The 15,693-nt window shown below is 38.1% G+C and overlaps 1 protein-coding gene across 1 annotated transcript in view; it reads left to right on the forward strand.

Annotated features, from left to right (window-relative positions):
• Fbxw11 (F-box and WD repeat domain containing 11) overlaps positions 1-15,693 on the forward strand; it is a 165,103-nt gene that overhangs the window by 88,870 nt on the left and 60,540 nt on the right. The window contains exon 3 of the mRNA XM_023705048.1: positions 13,240-13,302. Within this exon, the coding sequence (XP_023560816.1) occupies positions 13,240-13,302 (63 nt within the window). The remainder of the gene's footprint in view (positions 1-13,239; positions 13,303-15,693) is intronic.

The raw sequence follows: 15,693 nt of genomic DNA on the forward strand, positions 1-15,693 counted from the left end.
CGGACGGGCACTGGGTAGTTGTAGGGCGTGGCCTGGTTGATCATGCTGGAGTATTTGGTGTAGGGACTGATAGGGGGCATTATTATAGCGAGGCCCCCGATGGCGAAGGACACGACCAGCACCGGCTCCTGGGCCCAGGCGTTCTTGAGGAAGGCTGCGACTCTAGACGCCATGTTGCTCGGCGGTGGCGGGGGCGGCCTCCACTTAGATTTCTAATCTAGGTGGAATAGATGTGGGGGAAGACTAAATATTTGGCTTTTCCCACTGCACTAAAGTGTTACCATTTTGTTTAATCAGGTGAAATTATGTATGTTTGTATTTGGACACTGTTCTGTTGAGCAGTTTGTCTACATTTATGTCTGTATAATGGCATAGTGACTATATGATTATGTAATAGTCCTTTTTATCTTATACTGTGGATCTCTGGGTTAGTTTTTTAACATTGCCTTATGTCTTCTTAGCCTTTTGTTTCCATATGAATTTTAGAATGAGCTTAGTTTTTTCTTTGGGGGACTGTTGGCATTTTATTGGTACAGTTGAATTTATAATCGCATACTGTTTAAGCTTTTGGTAGAATTTTCTCAGTTTTGCTTTTTAAACACAGACTTACTTTGTAGTTCAGGCTGGCTTTGAATTCACTGTTTAGCCTTGGCTGATACTGAGCTTGTGGCAATTTTCGTGCCTCAACTTCCAGATTGCTGGGACTTCAGATGTGTATTACCATGTCTGGCTCTCAGTGTTTATTAAATGATACAGGGCTGGCCAAATAGTTCAGCAGATTAAAAGCACCTGCAAGCAGGCGCAGGGGCCAGTGGTTCAATCCCCAGGCCTGCCTTACGGCCCTGCCCCCTGGGTAAACTGAGATGGCAATTGAGACTGGGCGTGGTGGTGCAGGCCTGTAATCCCAGCTCTTGGGAGACTGTAAACAGGCAGATCACTGTGAGTCCGATCTAGTAGTGAGACCCTGAACACCCTGTAGACCCTTCTCTAAAATAAAATTTAAAAAAAGATACAAACTAACAGGTACTTGATAAGTAGTAGCTGCTGTTATTATCCATATAGTTCATTATAATCCATTGTAATTAATTTCTCGGAGTAGGTTTTATCTTTGAATTTTAGGTGAATCTGCCAAGATATATTCAAGCACAGAAATAAAGAAATGATTATGAGGTGATATGGTATTTCCTAGGTTTGGCTGACCTTAGTGATAGATACTTTAATATTCCTTTTAAGATGATTTATAGTAGAAGCAGAAATATAATTTTTTTCTCTTGTTTTGAGACAGGGTCCCACTCTGTAGTTCAGGTTGGCCTGAATTCACAGCAGTCCCCTTGTCTCAGCCTCCTGAATGTGGATATTATAGGTTTTTGCCACTGTGCCCAGTTTGAAAATGTTTTTTGTGTTGATAAAATTATTTTCCCCCTAAACAATGTTATATGACAGATGCTTTGCATATGCTGTTTCTGCTCCAGCAACACAGTGGAATCATTCCTGTTGTACAAAAAGAAAACAACCCAAGAGAGCCGTCCAGCAAATTACTTAGTTAAAGAGTTTTTAGTTGGCAGAGCTCAAGATTTGTAGTGGGGATGCCCAACCTGAACATCTTTCAAGCAGACTCCTTCTGTAATACCTTTCTTAATGACTAAGTGTCTTTTGGCCATTTTTCTATTAGCTGCTTTTAAGGCACTTCTCCTGGCTTATTTTAACAAAATAAAAGTGGACCAGCAAGATAGCTCAACAGAGAAAGTGCCTGCTTTGGCAAGCGAAGAGACCAGGGCTCAATCCCAGGACCCACACGCAGCGCATCCCCCCCCCCCCCATCCCAGTACTGGAAAGGCTGAAAATGGATCATTATGAATCCGAACTGGGTAGTGAGACCCTGTACCAAATACAGACATTAAAAAAAAAAAAAAAAAAGAAAGAAAGAAAAGAGTTCTGTAAGTTTTGTTTTTAATGCTATCATCAAAGTGTAAAGCCCTAGGAGGCATGTTATATATACGTTCTGCCCCTTTTCTGCCTTCTCATTTGAGACTTTAGCTGATTCTTTTTTTTTTCTTTTTATTTTTTACATTAGTTATTTTAAAGAAAAAAAATAAAAACAATGGTACGAAATCTCAAAACAAGATTTTAGGAGAGTAACAGTGGTTAGTACATTGTGTATTGTTACTGCCAAAGTAGTTTCTCATATTACAAGATCTAGGCAAGAAATAATAAACAACATAGGTACAGACCTCTGTTTTTTTTTTAAGTCAACAGAAAATGGAAATATACTTTTTAAAGTTTCTAATACTAGGAGAAGATATCATACAATGTCTTTTAAATAAATTGTAAGTCAAAGATACAGTATAAATCTTAGAACAGAAATTAAGGTTAAGCAATATTCAGAAAATTAAATGTTTCAAAACAATTGAACTAAGAAAAAGTTTCCATGATAGTAAAGAAGTACTAAGAATAAAACATAAGATAAATACTGGAATGGCAAGTAAATGACCAGCACTTCTAACAGTTTGAGGATAGGATATCGCACAAAGTTCTAGTGTGTTGTGGACATGCATAATGACTGTGACAGTTACTGGTGGCTAGGCGTCACTTGTGGAACTGAGCTACAGCTATTTCTTTGAAATCCACCCTGTAGACTCAGGTGGAATCATGACTCATCAAGTGGAAGAGAAGTCCTTTGACTTTAGCTGATTCTTATCTCTGTCCTCCTTTTGGAACTTTTGACACATTCAAATAATTAATGAGCTTTTCTTTTAGTTAGGTAATCCAATACTGGAAGGAGAAAAGGGTGTCTAGCTATCTGAAAGTAGACCTTTTTTGTACCATGTTTTGTGAGGAGTGGAAATGGTATTGGATATTTTTCTTCATATATATAATTTTGGTTGTTGTTGTTGTTTTGCGGAACTGGCAATTGGACTCAGGCCTTTGCGCTTGCCAGGCAAGTGCTTATTCTACTGAGCCATCTCCCAGGCCCCTTTCCCTATATTTTTAATCCTTACTCATTTTAAGCAGTCTGGAAAAATAAGACAAAGGAGTTAGGAGAAACAAATTTACCATTTTATCTCTCTAATTAACAGGAAGATTATAACTACAGTTGACATTATCGACAAGTATTTTACTTCTTGGTGTTGATAATGTACCCAGAATTATCCTGATTGCTAAGGCTGTAGATGAGTAAACCAACTGAACATCTCTATATTGTGGAGACTAAATTGACTAAAGGAGCCAGCGTTGAATGCCAGTATCATCATTTGAAGTCTTCACCCTCCATCATTGAGGTACCCTCGCCAATAACCTTAGTTTTATGGTTGTGAGGATATAAGAACAGAATGTCAAATGACATGGGACCATTGCTGGAACTTTGAGTAACTAGCTTCTGTTTATCTAGACTAGACCATGTATATCTAGGGTCTGGGGTAAATCTCACTTTTTGGAGTTTAAGTTGAAAAGTCATTTTCCTTCACTGTTAGAGATATGTCAGGGGCTGGGCATGTGCTCGTCTAGCACGTGTGAGACCCTGGGTTCAATCCACAGAAAATGGACAGAGATATGTCTACTTTAAGGAAAATTTAGATCAAATTCCTCAACGGAAAGGAAATGAAAATAGTGTTGTATTTTAACACTCAAGCCAGATGTGATGGTGTATCCCTGTCATTCCAGCACTCTGGAGGCAGAGGCAAGAGGATTACTATGAGTTAGAGGGCAGTCTGGGCTACATAGTGAGTTCATGGCCAATTTGGACTATAGAGCAAGACCCTGTCTCTAAAAACCAAACCAAATCCCCGCTTAAATGTGAGAGGCATACAGACCTGCTTTTTTCCCTTTATAGTTTTGCTCATTTCCAGTGCTTCTCTGACTTTAAAACTGTTGAGTACAGCCTTCATACTATTTTACATATAGGCAGTTTCCCCCCAGCACCCACAGATTTACTCAACCTCAGATTGAAAGTATATCTGTAATGAGAACACAGATGGACTTTGTCATTTTCCCTAAACAGGGTAGTATAATAGCTATTTACATAGAATTTACATTGTAATAAGTTTCAGAAGACTATGAAGTCTTCTATAAATAAATATAAATTTACATGCTTGTCTAGATGTAAATTTTATTTCTTACTTTGGAAACACCTGCAAAGCCCTGGTTAATGTATCAGAATACAATGAATCACAGTGCAAAAGTTATTCCCTCTTCAGGGAATGCTATAAATAAAATGGAGGGTAGGAGCTGGGTATGGTGGCTCATGCCTATCATCCCAGCAGTTGGGAAGCAGAAGCAGGAGGCCACTTTGGGTTACAAAGTGAGCTCAAGGCCAGCCTAAACTGCATAGTGAGACCCTGTCTCAAAAAGATCCATCCATAAATAAAATAAAATAAAAAGGAGGGTAGGGTAGGTTATATGCAAATTCTATGCCATTTTGTATAGTAAGGGACTTGAGCATCCTAGGATTTTGGTATCTAAGGCAGGGTACCATTCTCTCAAGCGTACTGAGGGAAGGTGATCTGCATACCTTGTTTTCTTTTACTTATCTCACATGTTTTACAAATATGCTTTTTAAATATATAAGTGGGGGGGACTGTATTGGTCCATGAGTAGAAAATCAGTGTTGCTGGCTGGTGTAGTTTATTGTAAAAATAGATACCATGGAAACAAAACCCATGTCAAATTCTCAGATATTTATTTTGCCCGGAAAACTGAACAGGAAGGGGTACCATTTTGATGAAAACAGACATTTGCAAATATTGTAGAGATATGAAAGTATCTTTTGATGGAAGAACTGAAAGAAAACTGAAGAGGGAATAACTTTGCACTGAGATTCATTGTATTCTGATACATTAACCAGGGCTTTGCAGGTGTTTCCAAAGTAGGAAATAAAATTTGCATCTAGACAAGCATGTGTATTTGTTTATAGTTTACTTTTATGCATAAAGGTTACACATATGTATTGATTCTGAAGAAAATTGCAAATTTTTTTTTCCTATATTTAGCACAGGGTCTACAGGGCCTACAGGGTCTTACTATGTAGATCAAACTCTTAGTGATCCTTCTGTTTTCAGCCTCCCAAGCTCTGGGATTACAGGTATGTGCCACCACACCCATTCTCATTCACTATCTCAGTGTGCCCCAGGGGTGAGCCTGCATGGCACTCTGCGGATTGAACCTCAGCTGCTGCGCTCTGCCAAAGCAGGCACTTTAGTCTGCTGAGCTATCTGGCTGGCACTGCAATTTTTAATCATTAAGATTGATCGTAAGAAATGAATCGTATGATAAACTTAATTAAAACTACTTCTGACCTGGTGTGATAGCACATGCCCATAATCCCAGCTACTGTGGATATTGAGGTAGGAGAATCACAACTCAAGGTCAACCTGTGTAATTTAATGAGATTCTGCCTCAAAATAAATGAGGGAGAAGATATATCTCAATGTTAAGAGTGTTTGAGTGCTGGGGAGATAGCACTGTGGTTTAAGTGCCTGCCTGGCAAGCTCAAGGACCCAGGCTTGATTCCCAGTACCACTTGCTGTGCTGGTCCCAGAACCCCAGGAGCACTGTGCTGGCCTTGAAACTGGCCGTGGAGGCTCATACCTGTAATCTCAGTGCTGGGGAGGCTGAGACAGGAGGATCACTACGAGTCTAAGCTGTGTAGTGAAACCCTGTACCAAATAAATAAATAAATAGATTTTTAAAAATTAAAAAAGAAGTGCTTGAAAAGCATGTGGAGGCCCCGGTTCAGTTGCCAATAACACACAAAAAACAAAATACATTCACTTCTGTTTATCCAAAGTTGCCATTAAGGGAATGAAAAGGGAAGCTGCAAGTTGCAAGAAGACCTTTGCAATAAATATATTTCAAAAAGAACTCTACTCTAGAATATAAAAGAATTTCTTAATTTTTAAATTATATATATATATTTTTTATTTTATTTTTTTTGAACCGGGGATTGAACTCAGGCCCTTGTGCTTGCCAGGGAAGCACTTATTCCACTGAGCCATCTCTCTTGGCCCTTTAAAAATATTTTTAAGTCTACTAGTATGTATTAACAGTTCATTCAGTTTTTAAATCATCTCAGGTAGTGGTTACATGTACATGGTGCACCTTATTTCTTCTTCTTCTTCTTTTTTTTTTTTTCTTTTTGATTTGTTTCACCCATCTCCTTCCCTCCCTCCCTCCTCTAATTCCCCTATCCCATGTTTCATTCTTGTTGATAATTATTAATCATAGCTCATGTTACAGCATGTAATGTTTACATTAATGGAGATTATTAGGTTTCTGTATATACATATCTTTATTTTACTTCTCCTTCCCCACTACTTCCTTGCTCTTGTTCTCTTGCACCATTTCTCAGTCAGTTTTTTTTTTTAATTTTTTTTTTAAATTTGTGTGTGTGTGTGTGTGTGTGTGTGTGGCCAGCTCAGCCCACCAGGGGGCGGGGCTGGCTGGCATGTGGTGCTGGGGGATTGAACCGCGGTCCCTGTGCTTTGCTAAGATTGTTCTAAGTAGGTGCTTTAGACCACTGAGCCATCTCACCAGCCCCTCAGTCAGTTTTAAAATATTAATTAAGAATTGGTTAATAGGGCTGGCCAGATAGCTCAGCGGACTGAAGAGCCTGCTTAGGCAGGCACAGGGACCAGGGTTCGATCGTGTTTTGCTGGCCCCCGCCCCTGGAGTGCTCTGAGACAGTGAGTGAGACTGGTGTGGTGGTGTGTGCCTGTAATACCAAGCAGAATGTTAGAATTAAAGAACAATAAAACAAAAACTCATATAGAATTTTAAAAAACCCAGTAAAACAAACTACAGAATTAATAACAAAACATATTAAAATGCGTAGCCTGTAAATTGCACCTGAAATTCATGGACATTCCTGGTGGGAGTGATTAGAGAGTAGAGTTTCTTTGGCAAAGGATCAGTAGATACGCTGTTGATTTAGCAATTCTACTTATAGATGACAGAATTACATGTACACATATATAGTGAAAGACACGGCAGGATTATTTTTACATGTTCATTGTGGATTTGACTTACATGTTCATCATCAGTGCCTATTATCCTAGCACTGTGGGAGGCTGAAATGGAAAAATGTACATGTGAGCCTACCCTGGGTAACTTAGTGAGACCCTGCCTCAGAAAACAAAGGATGTAGTACAGCTTCTTGTGAAGATTCTAGATTCAGTCCCCCACACCATGGAAAACAAATCAAAACATGCATATAAAAAGAAGCAGTAAAAAAAAAAAAAAAGAAGCAGTAGAATGTATGTGGGAGAGATGGGGCTGGGATGGAACCCAGGGCCTCAGGTCTGCTAGATAGGTATTCTGCTGCTGGGCTGTATCCCCAGCTAGAAATATGTTTTGGACTAATACACAGAAATAGAAGATAGTGAACTACTCAAGAACTTCAAAGATATGTTAAACAAAGTCAGACTCAATAGATTGTACAATATGACTGCATTATACAATATTTAAGGGCAGCAGAATGACATCACTAGCAGGGAAAGCAAACCAAGACAGATAGCACCCCACACCTGTAATGGTAACTTGTATCTTAAAATAAGATGAAGGTTTATCTTGGCCAGGTTATAGAGAGATTGGAACCGTTGGAAGTTGGTGGTGAGAATGTAACTATGGATGGGGTGCAGCAACTATGAAAAACCTTATGGACCCTGAGTGTGGTGGCACATGCTGATAATCCCAGTACTCTGAAAAGCTAAGGCAGGAGGGTCACAAGTTCCTGCCTAGCGTGGGCAGGTTTGTAACTTGACTTTTGAGATCAGTCTGGGAAATTTAGCAATTCAGCAAGACCCTGTCTCAAAATAAAAAGGGCACAGTACACACGTGTGATGTCATATGGAAGGTCTAAAAAATTAAACATAGAATTAGAGCAAGAACTAGATCTAGTACTTTGAATATGTATCAAAAAATTGAAATTAGGATTTTGAAAGGATATTAGCACTCCATGTTTATTACAGCATTATTTATTTTATTTATTTTTTATGTATTTAATACAGAATCTACAGGTTCTCACTACCTTGATTGGACTCATAGTGATCCTCCTGTTTTTAACCTCCCAAACTCGGGGGTTATAGGCGCGTGCCGCCACACCCAGTCTCAATTGCTGCCTCATCATGCCCTGGTGGCGGGGCTGGGGCCAGCATGGTTTGTGGTGCTAGGGATCGAACCTTGCTCCTGTGCTTTGCCTAAGCAGGCACTTTAGTCTGCTGAACTGTGTGGCCGGCCTTATTGCAGCATTATTGATGATAGCCAAGATGTAGGAACAACCTGAGTGTACAGTAACAGAGATGAGGCAAAGAAAACTAGTAAAGTATATACATGTAGTGAAATATCATTTGACCTTTAAAAAGAAGGAAATCCTGAAGCATGATTGTGGTGGTGCACATTGTAATCCCAGCACTCTGGGATGAGGCTGAGGCAGCGGTATCACAGGTTTGAGCCCAGCATGGGCAACTTAATCAGACTTCGTTTGAAAATAAAAGATTAAAAAGAGCTTGGGATGTAACTGTAGTATGCAATAGTATGATAACCCTTGAGGATATTATGCTGAGTGAAATAAACCAGTCACTGAACAAAAAGTCCTACATGATTTCACTTTTATCAACAGGTGTTTAAAGGAGTTAGGCTCATAGAAACAAAGAATAGATGGTGGCTACAGGGGCTGAGAGGGGCCAATCTGATCATCAGGTATCACATTTCATTTATATAAGATGAGTAAGTTATCGAGGTTTGCTGTACAACATTGTGCCTACCACCGTGTGTAGAGAACACTAATGTATCATACAGTAAGAAATCAGTTAAAGGGGATAGATTTCATGTGAATTTTACTACCACAATTAAGTATATAAAGTAAATCTGGTGAATCTTAATACTGATTATTTTTGAGGGGTTAATTATGGGGATAAGAGGAGAGAGGCATTTGGGACCCTGGTAATATTATTTGTGTTAATCTTAGTAGTTTACTAGTTAATCTAGTACTTAGTACTTAGTACTACTTCTTTAACACTTTAGAGTATTGCTCTTCATTATACTTCAAAATTAAGGTATTTTTGAAAAAAGAACTAAAGCTGGGACTAGGGCCAAAAGTCATTGAAGGCCTGGGATTCAATCCCAGCACCAAACAAAAGTTTTCTCCTATGTATACCTACCATATTTTTACTTACTTATTTTTTTTTTTTCCCCCGGAACCAGGGATTGAACTCAGGCCCTTGCGCTTGCCAGGGAAGCGCTTATTCTACTGAGCCATCTCCCCGGCCCTACTTACTTATTTTTATAATAAGACTATTATTTTTAAGAGCAGTTTATTTCACAGCAGAATAAAGAGAATGATAATGAAGAGATCTCATAATCTCATATTCAGTATCTCGTAATCAATGTTCTTATACATGTTTATAGTTTTATAGCCTTAAAAATCCTCTATGTTTTGTGGACTATTATTATTATTATTATTATTATTTTTTTTTTGCGGAACCTGGGATTGAACTCAGGCCCTTGCGCTTGCCAGAGAAGCGCTTATTCCACTGAGCCATCCCCCCGGCCCACATATTTTTATAGGAAACTTTTTTTTTTTTGGTCCCACTCAGGATGCTTTAAGTGCATGTCTGGTAAGTCATGAGGATCTGGGGATCGAACCACAGAATTCTGAGCCTGAGTGCTTTGCTTACGCAGGCACTTTAGACAACTGAGCTAGTGGGCAGGCCCCCAGGAAACTGTTATTGGACTTTTATGTTGTTTCTTTTTGTCTAAATTGTTGTGGCTACCATTTTGTATAGGCCTATACTTTTTTTAAAGATAAGTTGTTATAATTTACATGATGTCCACCATTATATACTACTCTTTGCTGTTATGTGTTAGTAAATATTCTCCAAAAATGTATAGTCCAATTTCTATCCAATAAATTTCAAAAAGTGCTACTTGGATAGGTGAAAAATTACATCTTTTATCACTGTTTTAGGTACTCATTTTTGGGGGTGACCTAGATTTTTTTCTTTGAAATAGCTGCACTTTTTGCTTATTTGCCTATGGGGGGTGTTAATTTTAATTTTCTAAGTGATTACAGGATATCTATATAAGTAAATTATTTATTGCTCTTGTATTTGTCCTTAAAACTTAATTTGAATATTCTGAAGTTTAATTTTTTTTTATCTAATCTGTTTCTACATTTGCTGTCTTGCTTTATCTTTGATGAATTTTGTGTTTTATTTTTAGTAGTTTTATTTTTTCATACTTTTTATCTGTAGTATATTTTGGTATGTAATATAAAATAGCATTTACCTTTTACTTTTTTTTTTTTAATTTTATTTATTTATTTGTGTATGTGTGTGTGGCCAGCTCAGCCCACCAGGGGGCGGGGCTGGCTGGCGTGTGGTGCTGGGGGATTGAACCGCGGTCCCTGTGCTTTGCTAAGCTTATTCTAAGTAGGTGCTTTAGAACACTGAGCCATCTCACCAGCCCTACCTTTTACTTTTAATAGCTACTTTATTGAGTTACCACTTTCCCATCAATTTGAAGTTCAAACAAACATAGTCCACACATTTTAAGCACTGGTTTTCAAGTGGATGGACTGGGGCTGGGATTTTGCTCAGTGGTGGAGAACTTGCCTAACATGTACAAAGTCCTAGGTTCAATTCCTTGACACTACAAGTAAATAAATTGATAGGTAGGTAGATGGATAACATAAAAAAACAACTAAAAACCACCAGTTTCAAGTAGATGGGATGCTTTTGCCCCCTGGGGAAATTGGTAATATGGAGATAATTTTCATTGTCACATTGTGGATGCTGTTGGCAGTTAGAGGGCAGGAATGCTGCCAGCATCCTGTAATGCACATGACAATGCCCACTGCAGAGCATTATTTGTCCAAAAATGTGAGTACTACCGAGGCTGACCTACTCTAGAGTCTAGTTAGTACTGGATGGATGGAATCTTTCATTGCTAATAGGATCAAAATGGGGGTATTTGCATTTTTATCTATTTAAATATAATTCTCCTTGGTGGAGGTAGCAGGCAAGAAATGATGCCTGAGCAGGGCAGGATATGAGTAGGTGGGTATTTCAAAGGACTTTCCTTTCCAGAAGTGTTGCAGTCTTAAAAGAGGATTCACCTTTCAGATTGGCTAAAACCTCATAGTTTCAACTGGAAATTTGAATGTGGGAGACTATCTTCTTGTCTCTTGTGAGCCTCATTGGTGGTTCCTACTTCACCCTTTGTGTCATTTTGGTTTTTGCTTATGAAGAATAAAAGTAAAAAAAAGAATAAAAGTACAAGATAGATATATATCTTATATATCTATATCTATATCTGTTTACCTTTTGCTTTTATATGTATAAATGTATGTTTTTAGGTTTACACATTTTTGCTACATACCTGAGAGTAGAGGGGTGGGACCTACTGCTAATCTTTCTTTAATTTAATTCCTTCCCCATCCCTTTACATGTTTGTCCTTTCATATTTCCAGGCATTTTTCTTTCTCCCTGCCACTCACAGATACTGTATATCCAAGGTGACCTTGAAATTACCAAGCTCAGGGGATGGGCTATGGAGTTTCTGCTTGCCCCTTCTTTGTTCTGCTGAAGAATGCAGCTAGCTTTATGCTTCCCCTTATGTTCCTTCAAAATAACAATAGAAGGAAAGTTACATAAAAACCTTGTTTCCTTCTCTGCCCCACCTTCCCACTCAGAATTATTCATTGCTGCCACCACTCCTGCTCTTTCAGGCACACTGGCTTTTTCTCTAGATCATGGTTGGTTCTGCATCCAGAGCCCTCCCCCCATGCCCACTTCTCATCACAAAGGCACTCCAGGGATAACAGAATTTTATTGAGAAATCCAATGAGTTTTCCCAAGGGCAGCCATGTGGAGCCATTCTGTGAAAGTTTCTGAAGTCAGAGAACTATGGAAGGTAACACATGGGGGGGAAGTAGAAACTTCAAAACGTAGAGTAAATAGTACTTTTTGAATATTCATGAGGTGCTAAGCACTGGACTGGCTAGTCTCAGTCCCCACAACTCTGCATGGTTTATGTTTGTTCCATCAGTAAATTAACTTGTTCAAGCTCCTACGCACGTGTTGAGTGAGTGACTAAATCAGGATTCTTAGCTTTGCTCTTTGGTTTTAAAACTTTTGGCTTTCCTACCACATCACATTTCATACCTGATCAGAGCTGACCTTGTGCTCTTGGAGTGACTAATACTCAGTGATGACTCCTCACATTCAGTATATTCAAATGGATTGTCCAGAATTACTGTATGGGGCCAAACACTATAGGACTTGAAGAACATAAAAGGGAAAATTTGGAAGATAGGCTTCTTTGGCAGCAATAAACAGGATCTTAAAAGCTTTGATAACTTCACTAGATCCTCAGAATCCTTTTTGAATAATGCTATGGAACCAGTGTAGTTTAAATTTGCACCCCAGTCTTCAAATTTTAGATCTGGGGATTTTAGAGAGACTTATCCATAAATGAGCTTTTAGTCCTTCTGAAGCACAACTCTCCCACTTCCCCTTCTCATTAAGTTTCCATTTAGCCATTAGGTAGGAACTTCAAAAGGGAAAATCCAATCATGTATAATCTCCAGCTAATGGGCATCTATTGAGCGACTAGGTCACCATAAAGAATAATTACAGTGCCTCTTTGTGAACTAAACACAAAAATCAAAAGATAATGCATTCCCAAAGCAAGCTTGATTGTTAGTGGCTAACAGCATCCTTGACTCCAGGGAAAAGACTGGGACACCCACCACGCTTGAGAGGAGAGATTGCAAAACCTCTCAAAAAACAAGGCTGTCAAGGCGGGAGGAGAAAGGCCAGGACATTTCCGAGACTTTCTCACTTATAATTACTGATTATTGGGTTGAATTACAGAATAGCAGACATTCTAGAAAATGTTTCATGCAATCATTTGGAACTTGGTGGATGTCTGGGGTTTCTTACCACAAGTAAATAATAGTGATGACTGAGGTCTAGCTGCAGCCCTACTCCCATAACTTAGACTGTTTTCTAAGCCTGGCCACCCTTTATAAATGAAGACTATACTTACTTTTGTCCCGCCACAAACTATTGATATGTGAAAGATGAGCATAGTTCTCTTGACTCAAATGGCATGTTAGTCACAAGCCAAAGAGCTCTTGGGGTTGTGTGGATACACTCTAGTTTGGGTTTTCAAAATTAACTCTTGTAGTAATTTAGGATTTGCAAAAGTCGACATAATTTAAATAACCTGTTTTTCCCCCCTTAGAACACTTCAGTTATGGAAGATCAAAATGAAGATGAGTCCCCAAAGAAAAATACTCTTTGGCAGGTAGGAATAATAAGATAGCAATTAACTTACTGTAGATAAGATTCTCCCTCACTTAATGCCCTTGATGAAACCAAGAGCCAAGCTTTTAAAAGTTTTCTTTTGTTCAGTTTTGCTAGTTTTGGAAACTGCCCTAGTTTGTTATCTTTTCCTTAGGGAATTGGTATAACAAATAAATAATTTTGGAGTTTTCACAAAGATTCTGAGTTGGCTGTAGCCTAAAAGGTTCTGTTAGTGGTCAAAGATGGAGAGTGGGCTCATCTTTGATCAACAAAATGGCACCATGCCACACACTGATGTATGTATGCACTGATATTTTCCTCCATTTGTTCCCTATACTCACCATTTTCTCCCATTCTCTATTGCTTTGCCTTTTACTGTTAATCTCAGTCTCCTCTCTTGGCTCTGTTGTAACATACCAATTTCCCTCCCAATCTCCTGGTTGTTTTGGGGGTGGGGGGGTAGGGTGGGAGAAGTATATGATGTTCCATGGTTTATTGTTTTCACAACCATTATCGTGTACATCATTTCCCCCTTTGTGAGGACATGGTTAAAGGTAAATAAAACATACTTAATGTCTAAAAAATGATACAAAAATATGAAAAGTTACAAATTTCATTTGATTTCAAATTAAAAAGGAAGATTACTTAGCAAGAATATCATGCAGCCAACAAATTTAAGATAAAATGAAACAATCTAGGAGGATTTTACTTGGCAGAAATAGAGTATTATTGGTGGTTGGAAATAGTGTTTTTTTATTGAGCATCATATGCAAACTGAATTCTTTACTCTCCTTTATGTTTATTATTTTGCAATAGAATTCTCTTTATTTAGTATTGATTTTTCAGTTCACAGTGATTCTTAACACTTTAGCTTTTAGTTTTTTTCTTCTGCCTTCCAGTCAGCTAGTTAATGGTACAGAATTCCCTAGGGAGGCTAGATAGTTAGGAACCCTTTTGCAAATGAAATAGCCCTTTCACCAATTGAATGAGATAATGGTTTGAAATTACTTTGTAAATTATAAAGCAATAAATAAATGGTACCATAGCTATTACTAGCTTATTTATTTTATTTAGGCACCAAGAATCGAACTCAGGACTTCATGCTTGCCACGCAGGCACTGGCACTGTGCAGCTGAGCTATATCCCCGGTCCCTCATTATATTTAACCTATTATGAAAAGTTATTTTTAACAAACCATCAAAAAAAAAATGGAGAAGAGAACATAAACATTTTCTTTCTCAAGATTAGGCACGTCTGGTGTTTTTTATTTCTATCCTTTTCTTTTTTTAAAAACACAGTGTAGCCCAGGCTGGTTTTGAACTCATGATCCTCCTTCGTCTGCCTTCCAAGTTATGTTATGATAGGTGTGTGCCACCATATGGGGTTTATCCTTTACTTTGTCTTGATTTGCTCTCTTCACAATTATGATGATCATAGTGTTGTATAAAATTCTGACTCTTGCCTTTTGTTCATTATTATTATTATTATTATTTTGCGGAACCAGGGATTGAACTCAGGCCCTTGCGCTTGCCAGGCAAACATTTATTCTACTGAGCTATCTCCTTGGCCCCCTTAATATTTCTTAAGGGTGTTCTCTTATAGTTTTTCTTTGTAAACCAAATTTTAATAGTTACATTGTAGCTTTTCTATGTAGATATGTTATAATTTGCTTCAATGGTTTGTAATTCTCATTTTTCTTAGTTATATCATTGTGATAGGTATAATTACATTTAAAAGCAGTGCAGCAGCCCCTTTTTATACCTCTGATACTCATCATAGCAAAAATTTACTTCAACTGTTTTGAACATTAGTTTTTGGGTCTGTTAGCGAAGTTTAAAAAAAAAGCCGTTTAACACTGCCCTCTGGTGGTACCCTATGTAAGGAGTTCTGCATTACCCAAGGTAACAGGAAAACATTGAACAATTGGTTAGAAAACAAATGCCTTCTGACCTTACCTCTAAATGTGATCTTTAATACTTATGATAAAAACTTTTTAAGATCTTATCAAGGAAAGGCAAACACTCCTCTTGATATTTACAAAGGGTATCTTTTTGGGATGGATTCACTCTAATTTAGGTAGGGACCATACTGGTAACAAAAAGTCTTCATTCTATGTCTGCTAAATTCCTAATGGAAGTGTTAGACATTTGTCATTCAGCTCTTCACTTCTTAAAATTCTCTTATACTGTATGTTATTTCTTCTGGTATTATACACAAGGCTATCAGCGAAATGATGGCAAATATTCAGCAAAAATACAGTATTGAGTATTATATAAAAAACAGTATTATTTTGTTTTAAAGCAGGGAAGTTACTGAGGCTTATAACATCAACAGTACTTGTGATTTGAGAGTAAGGAGTCATATTATTTTTCCATGCTAGTGTCCAGGCGCG

Source organism: Octodon degus, unplaced genomic scaffold (assembly GCF_000260255.1).
Source record: "Octodon degus isolate 3935 unplaced genomic scaffold, OctDeg1.0 scaffold00212, whole genome shotgun sequence".
Lineage (NCBI taxonomy): Eukaryota > Metazoa > Chordata > Mammalia > Rodentia > Octodontidae > Octodon > Octodon degus.